An 18278-nucleotide genomic window follows, 5' to 3' on the forward strand; every position below is an offset into this window, starting at 1 on the left:
CAACTGGGAAGTGTCTGAGGCCAGATTTGAACCTAGGACCTCCTGTCTCTAGGCCTAGCTCTCAACACACTGAGCTACCCAGCTGCCCCCTTATAAAACTATTAATTGGTAAAAATCATTTTTACATAATAGTTCATAATAATTTTACTCATTCTTTTATCTCCAGGCCTCAGGGGAGCCCCAGGATACTCTTTGGATCAAGCCCATCATCTTCCCATTGAAATGGATCCTTTAATTGGTATGTAAAAAAAATGAACATATGGTAAAGGTTTAAAAATATTTCAAAGAACATTGAGTCTTCATATTTTTGGTATGATTTTTTTTTACAAAAAGCTAAATATTAACTCACCTTACCTAATATTAAAATTATATCTCATAGTATATATCTATACAAATAGATATGGCATTAAACCCATCTGGACCTCATTCTTTTCATCTATAAAATAGAGCAATGGGATGAAGTTGCTTCTTAAGTCCCTTCTAACTCTAAATCTATGTTCTTTGATCCTTCACTCACATTAGCTCTAGAAAGAACCTGAGTGACAAGAAACTCCCCTAAACAAAAATAGAGAAGTTAGAAGGAAGGAAAGGTTTAGTGGAGGCATTTGGAGATAATGAACTTTTTTCTTAATATGTTGAGTTTGAGGTGTCTGTAATGATACCCAGAAGCTATCCAGCATGAGCTGATATATAACTAAAGTTTAAGAGAGAAATTAATATTATAGAGAGATTTGGGAGTCATCAGGGTAGATATCACACTTCAATCCTTGGGAACTTCTGAAATCTCTAGAAAAGAGTCTAGAGAGAGAAGGAGAAGGACCAAGACAGAGAATCACAAACATACATGCTAAGGAAGAGATGGATAATGATTCAGGGAAACTGGATAAGAGAAGTAGAAGATTTGTAGAGAACAGTGACATGGAAGCCAGGGGAGAAAAAAGTATCTAAGAGTGGTCAATTGTAAAGATTAAAATTTATGGAATATGGGGAGACTGAGGCATCTGAGGCAGAAATTAGTTTCTCTCTGCAAGGAGTATTATATTTTTTAGAGGTTTATTAAAGGTTAAAGATTAAGAATATACAAGTAAGAAACATGTGCCTAGGCCAGAGGCCTAGACAAAATAACCTCACATCATGGAAGAGACGCCTCTGCTCCAAAACGGAAGTCCAAAAGACCCCCGAGCCTTCAAAAGCCTTTGCTTAAATATCTTCTCGATCTCGGCCCAGGTGAGATTACAAGGCATTCTGGGGAAGTGGAGCAAAGGCTCGTGGGGATTGTAGTCCTGTATTCGAGTCTATTTTTTACATTCCCCCCTTTGATCATTTGCAAAAAAATTAATTTTTTTCCAAAGGATCATGAAAACATTATCAATTTAAAGATTACAATAATTGAGGATAAGAGAAAGAAAAGAAGAAAACCAATAATTACTGGACGCATTGACAGAAAGCCAGTTAGGGGGCAGTCCCCTTTGGCATGAAAGTATGCTTGCAAATAAATGTTCATTAACCACACCCAAAGTTCATTTTGTGCAGTTCGTGGTCTGGAGGCTTCTTCATAATGGCTTCTCCAACAGTTCAGTTTCTGAATTCAGGGAAGTAGCATCTTCTTTACCTAAAATTCTTCTCAAAAGGAATTTAAACATTGCAATTTAAATAATGATATTTTTTTTACACAATAATATAAAAAGCTAGTGAGAGATCAAAAGAGATGAGGGCCAAGAAAAAACTTTGGAATAAAGCCATTGAAATCAATTGTAATTTTGAAGAAAATAAGTTCATTAGAGAGGTAAGGCATAAAGCCACATTTCAGGGAATTGGGAAATGATTGAAATGTGATGAAATAAAGACACTGAATCTAAAGGACTTTTTAGAAGTTTGACTGAACAGGAATTCAGGGAGAGTAGCTTGTATGGAAAATGCTCAGTGGTGCTAAAACCAAGATTTTAAAGTCAAGATAACAAAGGTTTAATGTTAGAGATTGTTCCTAACAACTCTATTATATTAGGTTATTCCTTGTATAAATTGATTTGACCTGGGGGGGGAAGTGGGAGAGTTGTTTCTGGATTTGTCATTTCAACAATCTAAGGAGCTCTGTCTCTATTGAAGAAGTTCCCATTAAATCAGCAAAGGCTCTATAAGTTCTTGTCTTGGGTGCCTAAAGCACTGCCTAAGGTCATCCACCAAGGAAGAATATAAGCCCAGGTCATCCTGAAGACTATCTTCTACTCCACAATCTGCTCCCATAAATTAAGTAGGGGACTTTAATAATGAGAAAAACAAGCTTTCAGTTGATCTTGTGTAAGCATTTTAGAGGAGATTTGAAAGCAAAACCTGAAAATTATATAATTTCTGTTGCTTTTGAAGTGCATTTACCAAATATTGGTTCAGTTCTTTCTGTAAGAAAATGGTATTAGTAGGTCTCCATTAATAAGGCATGCACTTTGAATTGTTTTTTGAGTAGTTATGATGGATTTGTGTTAATATTCTCTCACTGGACCCAGCTGTCATGTATGTACAAGATAGTCAGTATTAGGGGATCAGTATTTGATCACAGACTTAGCTGGCATACAGACATACAGATATATAGCTCAAACCTACAAAGTGTGACTGTTAGTTGTTCTTTTTCAGTACTGCACAGAAAATACCCACTTGCATCAATTTGCATGTTGCCTAGAGGCCAAGGGGATGAAAGGAAAAAGTGTACTGGAGGCAGAAGACCTCAAGTATAGTCCCATTTTTGCTACTTAGTAGCTGTGTGACCTGAGGGAAGTTATTTAACATCTGAGCCTCTATTTCTCCACAACATGTGGTAGTAATACTAAGTATTATCACTGACAATTGATGCTAAAAAATCAAATGAGATGCTTTATGTAAACTATAAAGCATATCTAAATTCAAATTATTATTATCTCATTATTAGATCTACTCTGACCTTTAAGTCTAAAAATAAGATAGGATGTAAGCCTTTCAGCAGTTATTTGCCATCTTTCCATAAAACCATTCTCAAATTCCTTTTGGAAAGCATTAGTGTTAGAACCAAGGATATTATGTTGGATTCTATGGAATAGTTTGGCATCTAGAAATCACTGCCATTGTGATTGCTAAACAATCACAGTGTAATATGTGATAGAAAAATTTTAATTTCCATTAAATACCAATTAAAGACTAATCTTTTATTCCTGTGGCCTATCCTTAGATTATTTCAACTATTAACCATTTTAATAGCTATTTTTAGAGTATATGAAAAGAACATTTAGATTTAATAGATGTGGAGGCAGATTGGTGATCTTAAACACGTTTATACAGAAGGTTCTGTTTTCTGTTTAAGGATTCAGCACACTGATATATCCTGAAAGGGTGGAGAAGTACAGGGGACAGACAAGCAAAAAGACAGGCACTAGGGAAATCACTTTCTCTGGGCTGCTGGCTCTATTCAGATTTCATCCCAGTGCTATACACTGATACTCTATTCTTCCTCTCCCATTTCTCTCTATATATATATTTTTCCATTTCCAACTCAAGCCCATTCTGGAAAGATATTCTACTAGTTGACAATAAAAGTTTTTAAAGCTGTTGACCTAAAAGCTCCTTATAGAACTGCCCAGAAAACAAATTTTTTGCTCAAGTCTATTTCACATGAATGTCAAATGCAGTCAGAACATGACAGTCTGGGATAAATAGATATATTTTCATTATACAGATATGACTAGATATAGAATTTGCTGATTAAAATTACTTGTAATAGTTGTTTTGTTTTTAGCTGATATTCTTGAATTTGTACATATCTAGAATAGTCAGCTTTTTTGTATTTCAAACATGTTTTCCTTAATTCCTTAATCTCTTTTTTCAGCAGAGTACTTAAATTACTTATGTATATTTTAAGGTATTTGAAGTAGTTTTATAATAATTGCCCCAATGGAAAAAGTTTATTTTCCTTAAAGTGAAAATCACATTAATCTTAACATTTCTGTCACTATCAGTACTTTTAAATATTCATATTTTTAAATGTATCACAAATTCATAGTTCAATAGAATTTAAACAGGTTTTTTCTTCCGTGATTGCTTGGTAAAATTATAAGAGTAATTTATTTATTAGCTTTTTTTGCATTTATTTACAGCAAATAATTCTGGTGTGAACAAACGGCAGATCACAGACCTTGTGGATCAGAGTATACAAATCAATGCACACTGTTTTGTTGTCACAGCAGATAATCGCTACATCCTTATTTGTGGATTCTGGGATAAGAGCTTTAGAGTTTATTCTACAGAAACTGGTAAAGTCCTTCACAATCTGATTCTAATCTACTTTTCAATCAATCAGTAAACATTTATTAAGTGTCCACTTTGCCCTACACCCTGTTCTAAGTTCTGAGGCTACAAAAGGGATACAAAAAGCAGTCTCTACCCTTGAAGATCTTCAAATCTAATGGGGGAGACAACATGCAAACAAATATACACAAGAAAGGGGAGATACATACATAAAGGGGAGATAACTAAGAGAAGGCACTAGAATTAAGTGGTTGATGCAGGCTTCTAGTAAAAGAATGGATTTTAGTTGGAACTAAAGAAAGTCAGTAATTATAGAGTGAAGGAAATGGAATTTTCCAGACATGGAGACAAGCTAAAGAGAAAGCCTGGAGCTGAGAGATGGAGAGGCTCATTAGTGGAAGAGCCAGTGGTAAGGAGCTAGGTCTAAGAAGACTTAGAAAAGGGAGGAAAGGACCAAGGATATGAAGGGCTTCAAATGCTAAACAAGGCATTTTGTATTATTAGTCCCTAGAGACAATAGGAAACAACTGGAGTTTATTGAGTAAAGGGGGAAGGGGGTGACATGCCTGGACCTGTGCATAGGAAAATCACTTTAGTAGCTAAATGGAGAATGGACTGAGTGGGGAAAGACTTGAGACAGGCAGATCCACCAGCAGGATCTGCTGAAGTAATGCAGCTGTGGGATGAGAAGGGCCTGCACCAGAGTGGTGGCAGTGTCAGGAGAGAAGGAAGCATATCTGAGAGATGTGGCCAAGGCCTTGGCAGCATAAGGTCCAGGGGTGAGAGATAGTGAGAGAGTCCAGGATGACTCCTAGGTTGTGAGCCTGCAGAACTGGGAGGACAATGATTACTCCCTAGTAATAGGGAAGGGAGCAAGGTTTGGGGGGAAATAATTAGTTTTGTTTTGAATATGTGAGTTTAAGATGTTGACACACACACAACTCAAGATGTCGTAAAAGGCAATTGGAAATGGGAGATTGATTGGAGGTCAGGAAGGAGAATGGGGACAGGATAGGTGTTTTTATGAATCATAAGCATAGAAATGGTCATTAAATCCATGGAAGCTGATGAGATCATCAAGTGAAGTAATACAGAGGAAGAAAAGGTCCAAGACAGAATCCTCAGGAATCCTTTTAGTTAGTGAGCCTTATCTGGAAGAGGATCCAGCAAATGAGTCAGAGAGAAGTGGTCCCCAGGAGAAAATGGTGTCCTGGAACTCTAAAGAGAAGAGAATATGAGAGTGATAAGCACTGTCAAAGGCTGCAGAAAGGACAAGGAGACTGAGGACTGAGAAAGGGCCATTGAACTTGCCAGCTTCAATTACTTTCCAACCTTACTACGTTACTTTCCCTCACACTCTTCTCTTCAGCTAAATGGACCTGTTTGCTGTTCACTGTCCATGACATGCCATCTCCTACCTCTGTTTACTTTCATAGGCTGTTTCCCATATTGCAGACTCTCTTTCTTACCTCCATGTCATAGAACTCCCAGCTTCTTTCAAAACTCATCTCCAGGGTCTCTGAGGGAAAGCCTATCCTGATCCTCCAGCTGTAGTGCCCTCCCCACCAAATTAATCTGTATCTATTTTGTATATATTGCATTTGCTTTTCAGTATACACTTTATGTACAATAGTAGAACCTAAGCTCCTTTCAAACAAAGCATGACTCATTTTTGTCTTTGAATATCCATCTATGGATATCCAGATAACCCAAAAGAACAAATTTCCACAAACTTTTTATAGAAAAATTCAAAATGTAATAATAATTGAGAACATTTCTGAAATATAGGTCTACTAATGAAAAAATGGAATTCTTTTGGTAGGCTTACCATTTTGCTTAATTAGGGGTCAGATTTAAGATTCTTTTCATTCAAAATTGATTGCAAATATTGCTGCCTTATGAAATTTTGTATGATTTATCTTTGAAGACACTTTTTTCGCACAAATGGGTATTGCCAACTACTGACATCAATCCATGAGCATATTGATCATTTTGAAGGCATTTTCAGAATTTCATTCAATTTCTCTCGATTATTATCTTTTAGTATGTCATTATATTGCATATTAGTCCTTCCAATTGAGCATTAGGTAACTCCTAAATTTCCCAGATAAATGGATTTTGAAATATAGAAATTTCTTCTGCCTTTGAATTGAGGTTTAGAAAACACTACTGGAACTGTAGTTTGAGCTCAGAAAATATATCTGGTGCAAATTTGTACGGGAATGGAGATCTTGCTTCTTGTTTTAGAGAGAGCAAGCAGCTTCATATTATATTATGGCTTTACTGTAATATATTTCACATATAAGCATTATTTTGCCTTGTAATTTTAAGTTGAATTAAAAAACATTATCAAAAGCATTAAACAATAATGGTTGAATAAGTCTTCTTTTTAAGAAAAATTTCTGCCTCAGCCCTAAGCTTAAAAATATTCATAAAACTTGGTAAAAACAGGTAATTTTTTTAATGTAATAATTCAGAAAAACAGAAAGCACTCAAAATGCTATCAAATTATAACTGCATAACTGCAATTTGTAGTGTCAGGCAACAGTGGGAAGTGATGAGAATACTACATACAATCTCAAACACAACCAGTCAAATTTGCTATTGTTATGAAAAATCAGCATAGGCAATAAATTAAAATGTTCTAACAAAATTTTATTTATGAATGCTAAAATTTTGATTTTATATCATTTTCATGTATCACAAAATTATTCTTTAGATTTAACCATTTAAAAGTATAAAAATTATTCTTAATTTGTAGGCATACATAATAACAGGCAATTGGCCAGATTTGGCTCATGTGTCACAGTTTGCCAGCCTTGTCTTGAAAGCAGAGAGCAAAGTAGAAATTGAAAGAATCCACTGATCTTCTCCTTAAAGAAAACCTCAAATGAAAAATCCCTAGGAGCATGATAACCAAAGACCAAGGATTCCAGGTTAAAGAAAAATCCTGAAGCAGCCAGAAAGAAATAACTCGAAGTATCAAGAATATATAGTCAGATTCATACATGATTTAGCAGCCATCATTATAAAGAAGCAGAAAGATTGGAGCATGATATTCGAAGAGGCAAGAGGTATATTTAGGCTTAAAGCCAAGAATAATTTACCCAGAAATACTAGGTTTAATGCTATAGGATGATAAATGGATTTTTCATGAAATAAAATTGATAAAAAGTAGATTTGCATAAAAATTTCAAAGTTCAACTACAGAAGTTAAGAGAAATATAAAAAGATAAATACAAAATGAACAATCATAATGTAGTAAACAAGGAAAAGTACTTACATTCTAATATTGGAGCTGATTTATGTTTCCTTTCTGAATCCTACTATCATCAGGGATCAAAGAAGGAAGTTGTCTAATTAGATAAGGCTTAGGAGAAGAATGGAGACAAGAAGAATACACTAGTGAGGGGAAAAAATGAAAGGTTAGGGAAAATTACCTCACTTAACCAAAGGGTGCAGGAATATCTATCCAGAAAAGGAGGAGGAAGTGGGAAGAGTCACTGACATTTGAACCTCACTCTCATCTTAACTAGTTAGAAGACAAAAGAACACACCAAGTTGGACACAGCAATATATTTCATTTAATAAGAAAAATGAAGGGAAAGGGGAACAGAGGGGAGGATTTATTAACTGCCTACTATGTGCCAAGCACTATCCTAAATGTTTTATAAGTATTATTCTCAAACAAATTTGATCCTCAAAATAATACTAGAAGGTAGGTGCGATTTTTATTCACTTTTTACAGATGATGTAACTGGGCCAGACAGAAGTTATGTGACCTACCCATGGTCACACGCCTAGTAAATGCCTGAGGTCATATTGAACTTAAGTCTTCCTGACTCTAAGCCCAGCATGCTATATTGTGACACAACCTCACTGCCAAAAGAGAAAAAGTAGATCGAGGAGGGGATTGGTCCAAAGCAAAATAAATTCTAAATAAATGTACCAAAGCATTTATAGCTCTTTTTAAGGTGGTAAAGAATGGGAATCTGAGGATTACTATCAGTTGAGGAGTGACTAAACAAGTTATGATAATTTAATGTGATCGAATATGTTTTTTTAATAAAAGAAATGATGAAGGAATGGTTTTAGAAAAACCCTGGGAAAACTTATAAACTAATACAAAGTGAATTTAACAGAACCATGATGATAATTTATATAATCACAACAAATATGTTAAAGACAAATAATTTTGAAAGAATTAGAAATTGTCATCAGTACAATGGTCAATCACTATTTCAGAAGATTAATAATGAAATATGCTACTCTTTTCCTTATAGAAAAGTGAAGAACAATTTGAAACATTTGGGGGATGGGGGATTATCACATGCAGAAATTTTCTTTGCTTGACCATACACATTTGTAACAAAGGTTTTATTTTTCTTTTGTGGAAGCAGATTTTTCCCAATTGAGAAAACTATACAATTTATTTTAGAAAAAATTAAGTTGAATGACCAATTGTATCCTCTCTCTGATTAAGAAGTTCAAAATCCTTTGTACTAAATTCTAGTTCATCTTCTCCAAACAGACTTAATTAAACACAGAATTCCTTGAGGATAGCCAATCCCAAACTCCAGAAAGGATTATTTTAACATCATGTTTCTCTGAAATCTGGAAGGTGACCTACTATCGCTTTTCAGAATAAGTACACATTCCTATCTAAAGTTGGACAACTATGCATATTTACTGATATGTAGTCTTCTTTCCCTTAATTATAAGTGGAATCAAAATATATGTGATTTTATTTTTATAAAGTAGGAAAAACAAATGAACTTTTTATTTTAATTACAGGGAAATTAACTCAGATTGTATTTGGCCATTGGGATGTAGTCACTTGTCTGGCCAGATCTGAATCCTACATAGGGGGAGATTGCTATATTGTATCTGGATCTCGAGATGCTACCCTGTTACTGTGGTACTGGAGTGGAAGACACCATATCATAGGAGATAATCCCAATAGCAGTAAGTACTTACATATAAATTGTTTTATCAGAGAATTAATTAGTTTTCATATATTCTGCTGCATGGTTTTCCAAATAGCTTATACTACTCATTTTAATAATATTTATATCATTTTGAAAATTGAAAATTACTTTTAGCTGACTAATGAAATTCTAAATAATTATTTGTAAATAAACTAATTGGCACAATTAATTTAAAGCAGTTAATTATTTTATTATCAAATTAGTATTTTTAGTTAAGAGTACTTTTCAATTACTCAGGCAAGTCAGAATTCAAACACGCATACAGTAGTTAATATAAATAATAAAGAGTATATGCCATCTCTCAAATTGCTTGCCTTCTCAGTGAGGAAGGGAGAGGAGGCAAGGAGAGAATTTAAAACTCAAAATTTTTAAAAACAAATGTTAAAAATTTTTTTACTTGTTTATAAAGAGATACAGATATAATAGAGTATTTTTCTTTTGCCCTCCATGGGTTGAGTACACAGCTTCAAAGTTGTTCTTTCCCAAACCCCTACTTAACTACCAAATGTCAGTTTATTTAAATATTTGTGACACAATAGAGTGACTCCTAAAGGAATACAGATGTGTACCTCCTGCCCAGCTGCCAGCCAAAATATGGGCAAAAATGGGCTGTGTCTGGGTGGATAGAGAGTAGAGAAGGAATGCCACGTGAAAGGCCTTCTGGGATAGCTTGATTAAGCACAGCTGCTCCCCTGCCACCAGCACAGTTGGCCTATTTCAGACTTTCAAAGTAGATGAGATACACCCTCATATTCCCTCAAGTGCTCCCCGTAGTTACGAGAAGCAAAAGGAATGGGGAAAAGCCTTTTAACAGTGATAGTGAAGCAAGAAAAGAGGAAAATGCAGAAGAAATTTTTTAAAAAGAGACAGAATTTGTGTATCATTTACATCATTTTTCATATTCATTGATTATTTTATCCTCTATTCAATGTCTCATTTCTTTTTCTCTAATCCTAATCACTAAAGATATTTGGGTAAGTTGCAACATAAAAATACTGCTTAATAGAACTTTTTCAAGATTTAAAACATACACATACACATACATATATACACACACAAAGCCCCCCTATGAATGAATGGTCATTTGTTAAATATAGAAAAAAGGTGGAAGTTTTATAATTTCTAAGGTTCTATAACTATTTTATACATGGTTTACATACACACACAGTCCCAAAAGTCTTAGTGCATTTTGGGGAGAATATACAGTGAGATAGACAGAGAAAGAGACATGCATATGTGAACACAATAGCCAAATGAAAATGAGATGTGAGGAATGTATGTGCAGAGAATGAGAGAAAGAAGTATATCATGTACCTGTTCCTTACATAGAATTGTGAACCACATTCTTAACTATTGATTTGGACTATGTACAATGTTATTATGAAGATCAGAACTACTAACATCTTAACACTTTTGCAGGCTTTTTTTAATCTTGCTTTAAAATGAGCTTTCTAAAAAGAAATTTTAACCCTTCATTTGGGCAACTTCTAAATTTGGTAACATTTTATTGACCTATGACAGGTTCATAGCCCCAGATTATCTCTATACATTGAATTTCAGAAGTTTGCTTCATGCTAATGTTAAATCTTGAAAAAAGTTCTATTAATCAGCGTTTCTCTGTTGTATCACATATGTGTATAGATAGATCTAATGCCTAGGACTTATTAGGTTGTTTTTTCTTTTAAGTATGGAACAATTTAGATCCAATTAGGTAGCATCTGTGGAATTAAGCAAAAAAATGATACAAATGATATTTCAGAAAAGGATTAGTTTCTTAAAAGCTGTCATCTGGTAGCAGAGATAAGATATTGTGTATAATAGACTTCAAGAAGGTGAAGAAATCAAAGAAAAATGTCAGGTTTTAGTAATTATCTGGGTTAGATGCTTTATTTTATAATGATCTTTTAACCCAAAGATAGTTAATTATTGACTTTAGCTTCTCTGCATCCAATTAGCAAGGAAAGTTTTGAAAGATATTTATTCCATTAAATTCAGTAATATTCATAAAGACCTACAAAACCCCCAACAAAAGGAAATATGTAAATGTCATTGAATTATTTTAATACATATGTAATTATATTAAAATGTAACAAAGCATTCAGGATATTTATTAAAAGTGTCACTGTTTTAATAAGTTATTCTTATAGTAGTATATTATATATAGATGCATATCATTATGGCAGATCATCCAGATATCTTTTATATCTGTGTGTGTATATATATATATATGCTATAATTTATGAGAATTTATTTTTCCTATATAATTTATGCAACTATGTATGGATCTGCATCATATACCTAAATCTGTCTCATTATACTCAAAACAGAAATCTTTACTCAACTTTAATGTTATCATCATGTTTAGCTTTTGACTTTATTTTATAGTCTATAATGTAAGAAACCATTTCACAGAAAATTCAGTATTGAACATACAATTTTATAATTTAGGGGAAAACAGCCACTTATAAAACTGCCTTTCCTGCTGGGAAGCAAATTATCTATTCATCTGAATATATATTGCTGGAATCACAAATTGTTGCCATCTAACATAGGATTGTCAGCAAATACTTAAAGAGCACACACAACAGCCATTCATCAAATCCATATTTAAGATTCTTTAAAAGATGTATTCTCATTAACAGCCATTTTAGCCATTAAGACAATTGAGTCAAACTAAAATATGAATTCAATAGAGATTCAAATGTGGTTGTTCAAGTCTTTTAATTCTTCTATTTTGTCCTATGCTATTACTAACTCACTGTTTAGATAGGTTTTCTCATATAGATGCTCCTCTCTGCCATGAAAAAATTCTATCAGGGCATCTAAAATTCCCTCTTTTTTTAAGATACAAATTCTCAGGCAGAAAGCATTCTAGCGAGTATCTCAGTGTTAGATTTCTCTTTCCCTTTTCACTGGAGATGTTCCCTCCAGCCCCCCAGCCCCATTGCCTCCTTCAAACTGCATTTCCACCTGGACTAGCTTGCAAAGTCCTGTGGTTAAATGCATTTATAGAAACAAAGTCAGTGTTTAAAACAAAGAAATGTAAATAGGCTTTCCCTGTCCCAGGAAGGAAAGGTCAGGGGGAGAAAAGGAGGTACTGGATTACCTTCTGACCTTGGAAGATTATGTAGTACAGTGGAAAAATCACTAACTAAAGTCAGATGACTTGCCTTCCAAATCTCACTTCTGAGAATTACTACTTACGTGGTCCTGGACCACTAACTTCCCAGAGCTTCCATTTACTTATCTATAAAATGGGAGAAGAGGGAGGATGGACAAGAGGGCCTCTAAGGTTCCTTCTAGTCCTAGATCTCGAATTCTAAAATTTCCTGATTGTAGATTGAAATATACATAGGACCAGAGCAGCTATGTACAATTTCTTTATTAAACATTAGGCAAAGTTTTTTTTTTTTTAAGTCACATTCATTTGAATAAATTGATTACCTTCACAATGATCTAGTCAGATGTGTTGACCCAAACAGTCACTGAACTGAAAAAGCTTACAATTTAAGGGTTTTTTTTTTTAATTTTTATTTGGTCATTTCCAAACATTATTCATTGGAAACAAAGATCATTTTCTTTTCTTCCCTCCCCCCCCCCACTTCTCCCATAGCCCACACACAATTCCACTGGGTATCACATGTGTTCTTGATTCAAACCCATTTCCATGTTGTTGGTATTTGCATTAGAGTGTTCATTTAGAGTCTCTCCTCACTCATATCCCCTCCACCCCTGTAGTCAAGCAGTTGTTAAGGGTTTTTTTTTAATATTTTCCCTTTATTTATAGCTCTATTGGGGCAAAATTCTGAGCAAATTAACTTTTCCCCATAACTGTAAATAATTGGAGGACTTCTCTATATAGTTTTAAGACAGACACAAACTACAATTCAGAAATTTGGGCATAATAAATTATTACAAAAGTTTTTGAAAAGCCTAACTATAGCTATATGAATATCTTCATTTTAAAAGGATCTATCAGGCTAACCAAGCTCCATTAGCTAGCCTAATTTGAGAACTTAATATGGAGATTGACTATTTTGTAATGTGCTAGATAGATAGGCAAACTCTTAAGCACTGAGGTGGTGCAATGACTAAAGCATTGAAATCCAGCCTTAGACACTTATTAATTCTATAACCCTAAGCAAGTCACTTAATTTCTATCACAGTTTCCCCCACCTTTAAAATAGGAATAATAGCAGCACCTACCTCACAAGATTGTTGTGAAGATCAAATGAAATAATATTTGTAAAGTGCCTAGTACCCTATATAAATGCTTATCCCCTTCCCTTCTCATTCCCCTCATAGGATTCTTTATCACATCATCACAAAATTACATGTTTATTTTTGGTATTTTTAAAAGATTGGTAGTTCTTTTTATATCTTAGAAGACAAAGACCTTTTTCTATATATATATCTTGTAGGTAGAGAAACAGTCTGCCATTGCATCTTAAATCTAATGGTGAATAATTCAAGCATCTCAACTCAGAGACTTTTAAATCGCCATTACCAGCTCTGCTAATCTTTCTTTAAATGATTTTTAAGAACTTACCATATTGACTCATCAGGGGTAATTTATAAACAAAGGAATGCACATAGAATAGTTTCAGATCATAAAAGTAACAGCCAAAGATTACCTCAAATACATTATACTTTGATTGTAACTGTTTCATTTATATATTTTATGATTTCTTTATTGAATGTCACTCTTTAAAATCTGTGATTTTGAGCAGAGAAAATTATCTTGGAGGCTTGGAATCTATACCTGACTAGATGATAGAATTGAAGAAAAGTGAGGGACAGATGCTTTCATCTAAAACAGACTTTTACACAAATTCAGAAACTAATTTGGAAGTGATAAAAATTAATTTGCACACTTTAATTGGAAGCAGTCTCCTGCATGAAAGAAAGGAGGGGAGAGCAGGCAGCTTGTATGAAAAGCTGATTGAATTTTTTGTCAGGTAGGTATGTTGGACTTGGCCGGTTATCCTCTTGAGCCTCTCCTGGCAATATATTACATTCTGCCTCTGACTGGTGTTCTTTAAGAGGATCAATGCTATTCCTGTTGTATCCCTAGAGTCTGAAATCTTATTGATCTTGGGACTTGACATTTCTCATTATATACTATAGCTTCCAAGAGGATAGTCACAAAAGATGCAGGTTAACATTGCTTTTTCTTCACTTAAAAAAAACACTGAAATTGAAAATCAGAATTCAATCTGCACTGACATCTGAAAGCATAATGAACTTTTAAAGTATGAAGAGTTTTATTTAAAATACTTAAAATAAATTGTATAAGTATGTATAAATTATTTAAGTTATTTGCAATATATTTTGAAAGCAGAAAATTTATTGTTCTTTTCAAATTGAGAAGAATAGCATCTTAGTATCTATAATATTCTTATTGCTTTTGTCTTCCAATTCTTTAAAAAAAAAAAAACCCTTTACCTTCTGTAAGAAGGTAGAAGAGCAGTAAGGGCTAGGCAGTAGGGGTGAAATGGCTTGCCCAGAGTGTCTGATACCAGGTTTGAACCCAGGACCTCCCGTCTCTAGGCCTAGCTCTCAATCCACCAAGCCACCCAGCTGTGCCCCCCCCCCAATTCTTTTTCAAGGAAATATTTTCATTTTTGAGTTTTTCAAATCATAAAATAAGAAACCTGCAAGAGAACCAGAAAACTTTAATCCATACTTTCTCTTAACTCCCATTTTTACTTTTCAGTACTAGCTACTGCCCCTCAAACCTACCACCCACTACTAAGAATTTACAAAGCCCTATTTCTCCTTTTCTTTCCATCCTACGTTCTCCTATGGAACTTGTCTAAATGTCCAAACCCACATTCCCAACTGACCAATGAATATTTCTAAATGCACAAAAAATGGTATGTAATTCAGGTTTTTCCTAGAGTTTCAGGAAAGGGTCATATACAATACCATGTGTGTTCTAATTTCTAGAGGTCCAAAGGGAGCTTAATCAATGTCAAATGATATTTTTCACACAAAAGGGATATTTTCATTGTAGAAAGAATTTTGATGCTAGTGTATGAGTCTCAAAATCATCAGTATTCACAGAACATGGATCTTACTAGAATTTTTCTTTTTTTTTTTTAAACCTTCCCTTCTGTCTTAGAATCAATAAAGAGTATCAGTTCTAAGGCAGAAAAGCAGTAAGGACTAGTCAATTGGAGTGACTTGCCCCAGATCACACAGCTAGGACAGGTCAGAGGCCAGATTTGAACCCAGGACCTCCCATCTCTGAGGCTGGCTCTCAATCCACTGAGCCACCTAGCTACTCCTTTTTCTTTTCTTTGTATTCTCTATACTTAATACTCTACTTGGCATCAAAGAAGCACTTAATAAACATGTGGGATTGACTAACGTTCTTATTAATTCTGGAAACAGGATGCTCTCATCCTCTCAGCATAAATATAGAGGTTTCTTCCCCTTTCTCTCTACAGTTATATCCTCCTAGGTACTTTCTACATCCAGATTCTAGTTTGGGGGAAGTATCTTCTCTCACTATAGACCCACTGAGCAATGGTGTTTGAGGAATAGCATCTCACCGATTGGCTCTGCTACACCTGGAAATGGGGTTCAGGATCTGATAAGAGGCAGGGACTAGGGCAAGATCTAGAAGAAAAGTTGGTGGCACTTAGTGATCATCTCTCCAGAGAGCTTAAGCATATGGGATGTATGGTTGTCAAAGGGGAGGGCCACCATGGTCCTACACAGCATCTTCCTTCAGTGTAAGACTTATTTTGAGAATATTGTGCATGGGATGGGCCTGGGAAGGTGCTTTCACTTCAAGCCCTCAGGTAATCCTTTAACTATATGGGACTTAATTGATAAAAAGAAACTCAGAAGATGGTACTTGCAACTACACTTTCTTCTTTTTGTAATTTGTCCAGCAATACCATAGATATGTTCCCATATCCCTTAAGGCATTTATTTCAAATAATGCATAAGAAATGCTTACTGTAAAAAGCATTCTGTTATGGGCTTGACTTACACTCAGTGAACATACAGTCTCAGAATGAGAGCAGGGCATAGAGGAAGCCAAACAGCAGCATGAAAGATTTGGAGAGTTCAGTGTAGCTAGTTGTGCAACATCAATGAAATGACAACAAATATACTTTTTGATTTTTTTCATGAGTGTACCTTTTGCTTAAAGACATCGCAGGCCCATTCACCATTAATCTCTGTGATAGTTCTGAAGCTGCCCTTTACCAAGTCATGATTACACTCATTTTGATATGACTCCCTAACACACTGATTCATACCTGATAGGATAATCCTAAATTGTATCCTCAGAATGTGCTAAGAACCTTCCATGAGGGCATTTTAAATGGAACCTGCAAATAAGGAAAAGCAATGAAAGTACTTTGAGCATCTCAGCCTGGTATATCCAATAGCTTGTGACAAACTTTAGGCCTAAATAGAAGAGCAGACAGCAATGTTATCATTTGAGACTGGTATGTTATTTCCCTTCAATGCACACAGAGGTCACAAGTGCAGCAATAACACTGAGCATCATAAAGAAAACCAGCCTCCTGGTTCCAGGGCAATAGCACTGGTGAACAAACAGGCTTTGGCATGACTTTCACTCTCCCTTGTTCTCTTTCAATATACTAGAACTAAAAATTTCTTTTGATATAATTTCTAGTCCCGCTAATCAATATTACTATAGTTGAAATTTTAAATAACTCATTAGAAATTTCAACATTCATTCTTACCAAAAAACTTTAGTTATTGTATAGCAGTATTTAATACCTCCACATTTTTCTAAGCACTCATCTTCTAAACATTCATGAAAAGATTAAATGATATTATCTCTCGGGGTAATAATAATAAGATTGCATATGTGCAATGTCAACATCAGTTCCTACTCCAACTGTTTAAACACAAAGGATCTCAAATCTGGAAAAGTTAGCCCTTTTCATTTCCTCATAATTCCATCACAGATGAAGATCCTTGCCTAGAAAAAGTGATTCTGAAGTAAAAGTGGTGGTGTTTCTGTTCTTCATAGGGTGACAACACTTGCAGGTCCCTCTGTGGGTAACCTTTTGCCTCCATCTACTTTTATCATTTGCAATGGGACAGTGATGGGATACTTCTTAAGATCTGAAATGATTGCTGGGTTGTGTGACATCTGTCCCTGTCAGTGAAATGAAATATGGGAAAGGTTTACTAACTGGAAGAACCCTGAATAACATTTATAGCACATTTATATAGCAATGTGAATATTTATGGAGCATGAAAGAAAAAGTATCTTCAGAAGTCATGAAACAGTTATTCAAATTATCAGCTTCCATAATTTACCCAAAAGATCTAAAAAGATTATCCTGAAATAGAGTCTTAAATTTCCTAAATCAAGCAGGAATCATACAAATAAAATGAGCGTTTTTAATATTAAGTGTCTATTGTGGGCATTACATTTTGAACAGTAGTTGTTTACTTTTCTCATTTGAGATGATTTTGACCTATTTAATAGATAGCTTTGGTTTTAGGTTTACTTTTTTCTAGAATAACAAGCATTAGAATTATTTCATAACATGAGAGGGAAATCTTGATGAAAAGTCTTTTAATGCTTTACCTTTATTTTATATAAACTTATGCTGAGATAATACACAATTAAAAGATTTTTTCCTCTAAAATAGTCATAAACATAAAATTTGGACAATTACTGAGACATTCAAAATTTTTCTGATGTGTGGTTTTAAATATATGTTTCTGGAAAATCTAAAATAAAGGAAAATCCTTTTCATTTTTAGGGAAATATGGGTGTTAAGAACAAGTTAGAGCATATTATATAGATGTATACCTAAGTAAAATAGAAATTAAAGTCACCCTCTCCCTCCCTTTCACTTTCTCTAAGACTAGGTCTTCCTGTTGCAGGCTGGATCTCCAAAATGGCCACTTGTGAACCAGATCCCAGTATTGATGAGCATATTGCTACATTTCTAACCTGGGCTGTTTCCCTCCTCCTTAGACAGCTTGGTAGCCTCCTGCTCCTAGGGCTCACCATGA

At 34.5% G+C, this 18278-nt stretch overlaps 1 protein-coding gene across 9 annotated transcripts in view; it reads left to right on the top strand.

The window, feature by feature from the left end:
• Positions 1–18278, top strand: part of NBEA (neurobeachin) — an 829579-nt gene that overhangs the window by 804534 nt on the left and 6767 nt on the right. For all 9 annotated transcript variants that reach the window (XM_056794740.1, XM_056794741.1, XM_056794743.1 and 6 more), the window contains 3 exons: positions 167–238; positions 4119–4274; positions 9064–9234. In XM_056794740.1, the coding sequence (XP_056650718.1) occupies positions 167–238; positions 4119–4274; positions 9064–9234 (399 nt within the window). The remainder of the gene's footprint in view (positions 1–166; positions 239–4118; positions 4275–9063; positions 9235–18278) is intronic.

The sequence above is a fragment of the Monodelphis domestica genome, chromosome 4, assembly GCF_027887165.1.
Source record: "Monodelphis domestica isolate mMonDom1 chromosome 4, mMonDom1.pri, whole genome shotgun sequence".
NCBI classification, from domain to species: Eukaryota; Metazoa; Chordata; class Mammalia; order Didelphimorphia; family Didelphidae; genus Monodelphis; species Monodelphis domestica.